General features: G+C 46.8%; 1 protein-coding gene across 1 annotated transcript; it reads left to right on the top strand.

The window, feature by feature from the left end:
- Positions 1-66: 66 nt before the first annotated feature.
- LOC130377358 (ATP-dependent zinc metalloprotease YME1L1-like) lies at positions 67-11,440 on the top strand. The gene is made up of 18 exons (XM_056584447.1): positions 67-276; positions 1,101-1,232; positions 1,620-1,788; positions 2,437-2,529; positions 2,800-2,909; positions 3,583-3,733; positions 4,236-4,319; positions 4,712-4,885; positions 5,626-5,778; positions 6,053-6,185; positions 6,472-6,534; positions 7,278-7,390; positions 8,354-8,509; positions 8,959-9,110; positions 9,504-9,630; positions 9,955-10,028; positions 10,134-10,220; positions 10,332-11,440. Exons 1-18 carry the CDS (start codon positions 253-255, stop codon positions 10,470-10,472), a joined length of 2,136 nt encoding a protein of 711 aa, XP_056440422.1. The 5' UTR covers positions 67-252; the 3' UTR covers positions 10,473-11,440.
- The last annotated feature ends 216 nt before the right edge of the window (positions 11,441-11,656 follow it).

Consider the following 11,656-nt stretch of genomic DNA (forward strand, 5'->3'; position numbering starts at 1 on the left):
AATATATTTTAAACGCAACGTTTGTATACCAATTTTAATCAGAATTACGCCAGATGACCCGGTAGTGATACCCGCTTGCGTCAATTTGTAGGCTCTTTGACCTTAACGAAGAAGCCCTTTTAATCGACACTGGAAAGTTGTGTAATAAAAACAAGGCGAACCAAAGGACCTTCATCTGGGGCATAGTCCTGTGTCCGGAGGGCTTTGTTCTCATACCATAACCATCAAAATCAACTGTGCTGCGGAGGAACGATGTTTTCGCTTTCGCCACAACAGGTAATGCTAACAGCTAGTTAGCCGGCCGGCTTGACAGCTATCTATATGCACAGATATCTTTATCTGTAATAATACATTCGCTTTATATAAACAATATCAGGCGAATGTATTATTATCTATAAACAATAGTTCCATTGATTGTATACATGTCTGTATTTTCACGTTTTACATTGAACTTGAGCTTTGCTTTAGATGGCAGCGCTTTATAGCTTTGTTCATATTTGTAGCTGGATCTATTACGTCACGCATACCTCGCGTTACATAGCGTCAGTCACCTACAGCATGTTGCTACTACTGCCTCATATTGCTACATTGACTGGGGAAACCTAGACATGCCTCACGTTACATGAACAGAGCGTTACATAGCGTCAGTCACCTACAGCATGTTGTTACTACTCCCTCATACCTCACGTTACATGAACAGATGGTTACATAGCGTCAGTCACCAACAGCATGTTGATATACTACCTCGTATTGCTCTATTGACTGGTGAAACCTAGACATACCTCACATTACATGAACAAAGGGTTACATAGCGTCAGTCACCTACAGTATGTTAATACTACTACCTCATATTGCTCTATTGACTGGTGAAACCTAGACATACCTCACGTTACATGAACAGTGGGTTACATAGCGTCAGTCACCTACAGCATGTTGCTACTACTCCCTCCTATTGCTCTATTGACTTGTGAAACCTAGACATACCTCGCCTGCCCTGCTGTCCTTAAAATACCTCATAGCAGTTCCATAAATGGAAGATGGTGTGTACATTTATCGTATCCTCTGCCATTACATGCATATTTCAATACCCCTCTCCCCAGATGATATTGCCCCTGAGCCAGCTCGCCAATGCGATCCATTCCCTGAAGAGTGCGGCTAGTTCGGCGGTCACAGCGTCTGTGCAGAACCTGCAGAGCGTCCCAGCTCCAGAGAACGACCTCCTGCCGAGAGATGTAAGTGGAGACTGGAGAGCATGTAAACAGTGACTATTACATTCCAAAACTCCTGGCATGCCAAGCTTCCTAAACAAACTGTTAGGAGCCGAGGCAGGACGGTTATATTATCCATATTGTGTTGGACTCTGGATGACTCAGTTGGCTGAAAATTGAACATTTGTTTTCATGAGCATTTAGTTTATTGTAGTTGAGGAGGGATGCAATGTTTTCTGCTGGCCAGACTGTACTAGGTGCTAATGCATATTGACCTACTTGGTGTAGATGGGCACGTAAAGTACATCGCTAGTTGGGTCGTAATTTACGTGTGTGTGTGTGTGTGATGGGTGGTGATTAATATAATCACGGTGTAGTAGTACTCAGTGTTGTGTTTCTTTGTCTCTCCAGCCCAGTGTGAGCCTGAAGGATGTGGGTCTGTCTGAGTTCGGGGCTGGTCAGCTGGAGGAGCTGGTCAGCAGGTTACTGCCCTGCCTGGGGCCGCTGGAGGCCCCCTCCTGCTCTTCCCCGTGGAGGACCTCTCACGCTTCCGCAAAATCCTTCTTCCACAACAAGCACGGTGAGAACAAGGCCGCTTGGTGGGATTGTATCTGGAGAGTTGTGTGTTCTTAACCCATGGTTCTGACCACTGGAAACGGTGATACTGTTTTAGCAAAGTGTTTCCATTCAAGCTTTATAATGAGCGAGGTTGTATATGAAATGCAACATACACCTTCACCATACACGATAAGTCGGAGACGCTTAACCCTCACTCGGACATCAAAATAAATCGCTGCTCAGATGGAGCTTCACCATCCAAACACACCATAGCGTTGTACTATAGTTGTCCAAACATCCAATCCACAGTGAAAGAGCTCAAAACATCGGCAATTCAATACATTCTGTGGCATCCATTATAAGTCCACAGCTACCCAGACTGAGCTCTACATGTCCACAAACACCTCGCCACCAGTGTCCCTTTATGGTGACGTTGAAGATTATACTAATAGGCACTTTGACGCTATGAGAAGAATGCATAGATGGGAGCAGAGTGGAATGTTCAAGCTGTTTGGTGGAGCCTGGCAAAAACATACGATTTCACTCCTGGATTTCAAGTTCTCCTGGATCAAAAGGGATGTGCTTTGAGTGGCTGTAGTTTCCAGTAAAGACCTGTATGGAGGCGGACGATGATGATGATGATGATGATGTTGTTGTTGTTGTCCTAAAGGGTTTACTCAGAGAACGGCTGGCTCGGCGGTATTCCACAGACAAACGCACAGCCCTCTGCAGTCACTCTGCACACAGCTGGACTATTTACCAGGTAGCAGTACAAAAAGTGTGTGTGTGTGTGTGTGTGTGTGTGTGTGTGTGTGTGTGTGTGTGTGTGTGTGTGTGTGTGTGTGTGTGTGTGTGTGTGTGTGTGTGTGTGTGTGTGTGTGTGTGTGTGTGTGTGTGTGTGTGAGAGAGAAAAACTCAGTCTGGATGACTTTGGATGAAGAGGTTTACTAAATGGCCGATAAGTAATGGTAACGAGGATCGTCATGCCCGCGGTTGTTGACCCTTATTCTCCTGTCTCCGGTCTGTCCCACAGCAGGCGTCCAGAGTCGTGGGTTCAAGACCCTGAAGTCGAGCACCAGGAGGAGGGACCCCGCCTACCAGGCCCCCTCAGAACCGGAGAGCTACACCCCAGCCTTCATGAAGGTGGGGGTCCCTAGTTCAGTTCATCTGTTTTTTTTATCAGTTTTGTCATGGTTACAGGATAATAACAAAATGTCGTTTTTCGTTGTCCACCCATTTATACATCATTTAAATCTCCATGAATCCATCACCCATTAATTTACCCATAATAACCCCACATAAATACCTCATAGCCTCCTCAAAAATACCCCATAGACTCCCCCCCCGTGTAGAGTCCTGTAGGGACTATACACACGCATAGTCTGGGATTACCGCGATGGGAGGAGTTGCTTTGGGTTGTGCTTGTTGAATTAAGTGCTGACAGTTTCCAACTTTCCCAGCTAAAATCCTTTTCTTTCAATTTCATCTTCTCTGGAAAAGTAGTTTTCTACATCATACACAAGCATGCATCTTGTAAGCTTTTGCTTTCTTTTTTTTCTTTTTCTTTTTTTACATGGCAGGATGGCTATACAACAGAGTGTAGGCCTAGTTCTGGGCTCTATTGTCTCCAAAGCTTTTGGAACAATTTGATGCAATATTTGTTGAAGTTTTTTACATGAACAAAGTTATGGTTTGTACAAGTCGTCCGGTCAACTTGAAAAACGATTAAAGACCAGACTCCTGTAGGCAGGCATTGACATGCCACGTTAACAGCATGTGAATAGCTAGCTCATAGTGGGAACTCTGTGACCTCCAGAGTCTCCTGGGCAGAGAGAAGGGCACCGAGGCCCAGACGGTGGACCAGCTGATGAAGCAGAAGAACCTCCCTGAGGCCCAGCAGGAGGCCTTCAAGACGGGCTTTACCGAGGGCTTCATGAAGTCCCAGGCCTACTCCCAGAGGACTCCAGGTACTGGAGGCCTCTCTATCTCTCTGTCTGTCTCTCTCTCTGTCTGGCTCTCTGTCTGTCTCTGGCTCTCTGTCTCTGTCTCTGTCTCTCTCTCTGTCTCTGTCTGTGTCTGTCTCTCTTTCAGTCTCTCTCTCTGGCTCTCTCTCTCTCTGGCTCTCTTTCATAGACACAGGTCTATATTTTTTCTTTCTTTCTTTCCCACCTTAGTTTAAAACTGGTTGCTTTAATAAAGATATTGGAGCAGAACACATTTTTATTCATTAATTAATTGATTGGCAATTGCTTGCCTTTTTTTTAAACGGCCAAAAAATATATATATATTCCATGTATTATTTTTAAGGGATTTACGGGATGATGTAAGAGATGTATTCATCCCATGCAACAGGTGCTGGTCACTGGAATAAGCAGTTGATAAAATGTGCAGTTGCTCTACGTCTCCACTAGGCAGCGATAGTGGGTTGTGGGTCTGTCCTAAGTTCCACGCTGTGTTTGTGTGCTCCAGAATCTGTGAGGCGGACCCGGTTGATCTTGTTGGTGCTGCTGGGGGCGGGCCTGTACGGTCTGTTCAGGTCGCCCTTCCTCTCCGGTAAGCACTCCTTTTCTGATGCAGGTTTTGGTTCAGCCTTCATTCATTTCTAGTATTAAGAAATGATTCAACACTAATATAAAAAACATATTATTTTGTGGCAAAGTTTATGACTGAATTGTGTTTTTAAAAAATAAAACCCTTAATTCTGTGGATCACGGAGGTGATCCACAGAATTATTCCTTACAGGCTATTCCTTACAGTTTGCATACATTTTCCTTTCTCTTTAAAGGCATTGGTAATGTTTGTTATTGGTTTTAATTAAGAACTATCTGACTAAAGAGATGACTGGTTAGGCAAGAACAATTTTGTTTGTGTGCGTCTGTGTTTAAATGGAGGGATTACTGTATTCCCAATGCTTAAAGCACTACCTCGTGTGGATTGGTTCACAGTGAGGTTCCGAGCCACCTCGGGCCTGGACTCGGCCGTGGACCCGGTCCAGGTGAAGAACGTGACCTTTGACCACGTGAAGGGCGTGGACGAGGCCAAGAACGAGCTGCAGGACGTCGTGGAGTTCCTCAGGAACCCCCAGAAGTTCACCGTTCTGGGGGGCAAGCTGCCCAAAGGTAGGAACCCCCTGAAGGGCCCCGCGCTGGGAGGCTGGCAAGCGGCCCGTAGTTAGGGGAGAGGAGATTTTAATGCTGACTTCAAATACCACTCAGCCCCTCCGCTAACATACAACTGCAACAAAGACAATGCTGAACGTCACCAAGGGGAATTTTACTGGACTCTTCCCGACATGCAGTATGATGAGGATGTTGGAAAACGGGTTAATGTATAGTTTGTATAGACAACAATACATGACCCGGTGCTATATGTTGATATGAAGGAGATCTCCTCGGAGTGTGGATGGTGTGTGCAGCCTCATCCAGCCCCACAGTCACTCTGACCTGGGCCTGGTGAGGCTGCTTAAATCAGCCATCCTCCAAACACACTCCACACACCCCCGACACCAAATTGAGGCTGGGGACCCTCATGTGTGAGTCCTCAGAGTCACACATTATATTGAGCTCCAATGGAATCCTCAGAGTTGTGTATCTTCCACGCGTTGCTCCGTGGTTGTCTACTCAAACCAGCCAATATATCCCATATAACATTATTCGAAAAACGACACAAAAAACGCAGAAAACAACACACAGACAAATCCTATGTCTAAAATAAATAGACGTATGTTTTTTGCTTTGGTTCCTGATGTCGCCACTAAAACAAATGAAAGGGACTAACGCCGACGTGCGGAGTCCGTTCCCCGCCCTCTGGGTCTGCCTGGGATGAGGTCCCGGGGACTAACTGTGGCCCCTGTCCTCAGGCGTCCTGCTGGTGGGACCCCCGGGCACCGGGAAGACCCTGCTGGCGCGCGCCGTGGCCGGGGAGGCCGACGTCCCCTTCTACTACGCCTCGGGGTCGGAGTTCGACGAGATGTTTGTGGGCGTGGGCGCCAGCCGCATCAGGAACCTCTTCAGTGAGTTCAGAACTCCGTTCTGTTTGGAAGACAATGAATACGTTGTTACTCTCCTTGTGTCTACCTGATGCTATGCTATCATGTTGCTATGCTATTTCAATGCTATGCGACCATCTCCGTGCTCTGTGGCTATCTTTATGACCTACTATCTTGATGCTAAGGAGGCTATGTCTCTGCTCTGAGGCTGTCTTTATGCTATGCTATCTCATGCTATTGGAGCCTGAGCAGGGATGCAGTCTGATAGTAACCACTCTGATGTCCTTGTTCTCTGCAGAGGAGGCGAAGGCAAGCGCCCCGTGTGTGATCTTCATCGATGAGCTGGACAGTGTGGGGGGGAAGAGGATTGAGTCCCCCATGCACCCCTACTCCAGGCAGACCATCAACCAGCTGCTGGCTGAGATGGACGGGTTGGTCCTCCCACCGTCTCACAGACTCTGACATTGTCCACACATAATAATAATAATAATAATAATAGTACATTTTATTTATAACGCACTTTGCATCAACTCAATGACCTCAAAGTGCTAGATACACATGGTATAATATGGTCCTCAGACGGTCTCATTTGGTCTACTGATAGTTAATGTGCATTGCATTTAAAAATGTTCTATGTATTTAACTATGAAATATTTTGAACTTTTATTAAATAATATATGTAATAATATCCATTCTAATCTCTGTTTTTCTTTCCAGGTTCAAACCAAACGAAGGAGTCATTGTTATCGGTGCTACAAATTTTGCAGAAGCTTTGGACAGGTATGATTTGATTTTATGATTCATTTATAAAGCAGGGGTTAATCTAAACCGGGAAAGAGGGGCGCTGCGCCTCCTTGTTTCAACCCAGCGCCTCCTTGTCGAAAATTTTAAATTACTTAAAATCTCCCGGAATGGAGAGCGAGCGAGCAAGACCGCGCACAGGAGACAGACGTGCTCCTAACCGCGTTCGCATCTGTGTAGCGAGCGCGCAGCACAACAGAGAGGGATCTAGAAACTGTGCATGAGGAAGTGTGCACGTGAGCCTCAGGCGCCTCCTGATTGGCCTGGATCGGTAAGTCAACCAATCAGTTTACAGTGTAGGCGGGCTTTTATCTCTTCTCCCGAACCAAATTTATCAGTTCAGTGAATCTAAGAGTGTCTGAGAAGAAAGAAAATAAAGCGTTTGGTGACTTAGCTTACAATGTTTTTAAAATGTCGTGCCGCGGGGTGAAGAAAAGCAAGGATTGTCTTGCAAATTTTCAAAAGCTCCGCAATCGCTCCATAACCCCCCCCCCCCCCGTCAACAATCCTCTGCCTAGGGTCCCCACACTCCCTAGAATCGCCCCTACCCTCGCCATTGATGTTTTCCCCCTTGTGAATTTTTTCTAGAAAAACCCCTGATAAAGTATGATTTAAATATATCATATACTGTTCATTTGCATTGCAGTGGATCTCCGTGTTGATGCTAAAATGGGAGGCATTTTGTAACATCCTAACTTTATTGAAACCATTTTGTGTGACAGTGCTCTGGTGAGGCCCGGGCGGTTCGACATGCAGGTCACCGTCCCCCGACCCGATGTCAAAGGTCGCACGGAGATCCTCAACTGGTACCTGTCCAAGATCAAGGTGGACCCTGGTAGGTCTCACCGCTAGTTAGCTTAGCTCCTTAACCCATGGCAGTGCTGACTATCACAAGTCAAACTCGTTATTATAGGAAATAAGGATGTCGCAACTCAGTGTTGTGGTCTGAGCTCCTCCCAAACTCCTCTTAGTTTAGTTTTTGTTACAGGAATTTTAAGTACAAATGGTAAGGGACATTAAGCTTCTGGAGTTTCTTTGTACAAATAATAATCTTTGACTTAATTTAGCAACAGTTCATGTATTTTTGTTCAATGTTTAATTAAAAAAAGTAAAGATTGATTTACCCTGATAGGAAAAAGCCACAAAGGCAAGCTACTGAGAACGCCTGTTTTCTAAGTGTAGAAGCTTCCACCATGTTCTCGCCGAGTCTTATCCCTCGGATCTAAAACTTCTGTCCTTCCTCCTCCGGAGTTAAAGACCGGAACTGTCCTCCATCACTGCCTCAACAAACTGCTCCAACATCTCTTTGTCTTCTGCTCCCTCCCTCCCTCCTTCCCCTCCTCTCCTCCCCCCCACCCTCTTATCACCCTTTCCTCCTCCCTCCTCTCCCCCACCCTTTTCGTTCCCCTTCTTCCTCCTCCTCCTGCCCTCTCTTCTCCCTCTTCTCTCCTCCTCCTTCTGCTCTCTCTCCTCCCTCCTCTCCCCTAACCTCTTCTCTCCCCCTTCCTCCTCCTCCTGCTCTCTCTCCTCCCTCCTCTCCCCTACCCTCTTCTCTCCCCTTCCTCCTCCTCCTGCTCTCTCTCCTCCCTCCTCTCCCCTACCCTCTTCTCTCCCCTTCCTCCTCCTCCTGCTCTCTCTCCTCCCTTCTCTCCCCTTCCTCCTCCTCCTGCTCTCTCTCCTCCCTTCTCTCCCCTACCCTCTTCTCTCCTCCTCCTCTTCCTGCCCTCTTTCCTCTCCCTCACCCTCTTCTCTCCTCCTCCTCCTCCTCCTCCTCTCCTCCTCCCTCCCATCCCCCCAGCGGTTGAGGCGGGGATCATAGCGCGCGGCACGGTGGGCTTCACGGGGGCGGAGCTGGAGAACCTGGTGAACCAGGCGGCGCTGAAGGCGGCCGTGGACCTGAGGGAGCGCGTCACCATGAGGGAGCTGGAGTTCGCCAAGGACAAGATCCTCATGGGTGAGGACGTAGGCACACAGACGCAGGGACGTACGCACAGAGGCACACGCACAAACGCGTATGCAGGTGCACTCACACGCACACCATGTTTGCAGACGCACGGACACGCGTATTGAGACGCACACACATATGCACACATATATGCAGGCGCACACCCACATATGCAGGCGCAGACACACACACGCACCCACCCACACATATGCAGGAGCACACGCACACACACAGATGCAGACACATGCACAAACACCCTCGGTGGGGCCCAAAAATATGTAGATTTTTATCATTTTGTTTTTTATTCAAATGATTAGCTTATGTTGGAATATTTAGAATTGTAGTCGGTGTAAGGTTATACAAAATGTCTTCATGATCTACACGTTAGTTAAATTACCTCAATAAAAGATAAAGTCCATCTTCAAAGGCGGTGAACTCGTATCCTCTTCCTGGCCCAGGTCCGGAGAGGCGCAGCGTGGACATCGACAAGAAGAACAAGGAGATCACGGCCTACCACGAGTCGGGGCACGCCATCGTGGCGTACTACACCAAGGACGCCATGCCCATCAACAAGGCCACCATCATGCCCCGCGGACCCACCCTCGGACACGTACGGCCACTTCCTGTTCCCCACCTCTCACCTGTGGTTGACGCATAGTAGAGAGCCAACACGCATACACGCACCACTTAGCCACTTACATGTGATGTAAGTGGCTAATATGGGCCAGTGAGAAGGGATTTTATGAAGTAATGGGGGAGGCGGGAATAATTAATTAATTAAGATTCCCCCCAAAAAATGATTCTAACTTCCATATACAGTATATATATATTTTTTATGTTTTACATTTTTTTTATCTATTTGTCTTGAGTTTACATTTGTTTGTTAACAGTATTGCAATTAATTAAATCATTTTTAATCCAAAATCGATTTTTTTTTTCCCGCTAAAGTTCCCCGCCCCTAGTAAAGAACAGGCCCTGATTAACATGCCTCTCACCCTGCCAGGTTTCCATGCTGCCGGAGAACGACCGGTGGAGCGAGACGCGGGCCCAGCTCCTGGCCCAGATGGACGTCAGCATGGGGGGCCGCGTGGCCGAGGAGCTCATCTTCGGAGACGAGTACATCACCACGGGTACGCCGCACTGCGTCATTAACCCGTTGAGATGCCCAGCTCCACAGTGTCTAGCAGGCCAGGGACACAGTTCTGGTTGGTCTGCAGCCTCACCCATAGGCATCCTAGCGCAGGACGCCCTAGCCCCTAGCCCCTACCTGTCCCTTCATGACTTGTACTTGACTCCCTCGAAGTCGCTTTCACTTTGATTACTAATAGCAAATTTATGATACAGATTTCTCAGTATATTTGGTTTGTATTTCATTTTCCTCCTTCTTGCATCTTGTGCAGCTACCCAAAGCATGTTTAACCCATTTTTTTAACCCGTGTGTGTGTGTGTTCCAGGTGCTTCCAGTGACTTTGACGGTGCCACCAAAATAGCCAAGATGATGGTGACCCGCTTTGGGATGAGTGACAAGGTGAGAGGACCTCTGTGTGTCAGACAGGAAAGGGAGGGGGGGGGGGGGGGGGTCTGATGTGTTAACGTAACTTAAGAGACTAAACCTCAGCCTGTGGTCCTTCAGCTGGGGGTCATGACCTACAACGACCTGACCAAGCAGAGCCCCGAGACCCAGGCCGCCGTGGAACAGGAAGTGCGCGTCCTTCTGAAGGTGAGCCTACCGTTTGGTGGTTACCATGGTGATGGTACTCCCCGCTGCCAGCACTGAGGCAGCATGAAGAGTCGTAACAAATTAATGAATCTGTCTTCTCTTGGCCTCCAGGACTCGTACGAGAGGGCCAGGACCCTCCTGAAGACCTACAGCCAGGAGCACGAGAACCTGGCGGGGGCGCTGCTCCGCCACGAGACCCTCGACGCCAAGGAGATCCGGCTGGTCCTGGAGGGCAAGGTGCTGGAGCACTGAACCCCCCCCCCCCCCCCACACACACACTCTGCTTCCTTTTATGGAATCATCCCCTGTGCTACATGGTCTTTAGTCAGTTTGTTATTTTATTTTCTATTTCTGTTGTCGGAGATAACCTAACAGACTATTATTATTATTATTATGTTTTATTCTGGAACTTTGATTAAAGGGGCCCTCATTTAACCACCAGGTGTGATGTTGGTTCGTAATTACAAGCAATTTTGAAAACTACCCAGCATCTCTTTGGGTTGACACTCCCACACGTGATGTCACTAGTGGATGGATTCTGAAACGGCTCGTAATGATCAGCCATTGATGAACATTACAGCTGGTGATCCAATAGGTGCTCTTGAATGGCGATTTTAAACACCTGAGTTGTACTTGGAAGACGAACACTTGTTTTGGTTAATAACTGAAATTGTCAGTTATGTGTAAACCTTGAACAATTTACATTATGTTAATATATAGACTGCAAACCAATGTTATCTTGCCAGTCCAATGATTGTCGACATGCCACCATATTTTTAGAAGTTAAAGAACGTGTTTTACCAAATAGCTGCAGCAAAAAATTGACTCTACTTGTGACCTTCATATTTTAGTTTGTGTTTTATTTTCCTCGGTTCAGCAGCATCTGCTGTTATTCGATGTCCTTTGTATTTATACGTGCCCAAAGTGTGTCTTTTATTTTTCTCCTTCTTGCATCGTGTGCAGCTACCCAAAGCTGAGCGAGAAGGGGTGTATATACTGTACCTGCGTGGATAGGAATCGGCCCTGTGCTTGTTTTTGTCTCCTAAAATAGGAAACAAGGTGCTGTGTCGAATATCAATAAAGGTTTTTAAACATGCATTGAAAGTTATGTCATTTGTATGACGTCATCGTATCATCGTATCACATTCACAACCGGCAAACAACTAACCTTTCCCTAAGAAGAAATTCCAACAGAAACCACTAGCAACTGTCTTGACTGAGCGATGCACCTTTCCTGCAAGGAACTTAAAAGGAATCTTTTAATTCCCTTTTTGTCTGTTAATCTCTACATTTTTCAGAACATTAAAGCAATTGCAGAATGATAATATTGTTTTTATGTTGGAATTTTTTTATTGTAGAGTAACCTTTACCTGAAGATGGAGATTTACATTTAAAGTAAGTTGCATACATAACTTCATAAGGTTTGAATAAGTGTC

This window comes from Gadus chalcogrammus, chromosome 23 (genome assembly GCF_026213295.1).
Source record: "Gadus chalcogrammus isolate NIFS_2021 chromosome 23, NIFS_Gcha_1.0, whole genome shotgun sequence".
Classification (NCBI taxonomy): domain Eukaryota; kingdom Metazoa; phylum Chordata; class Actinopteri; order Gadiformes; family Gadidae; genus Gadus; species Gadus chalcogrammus.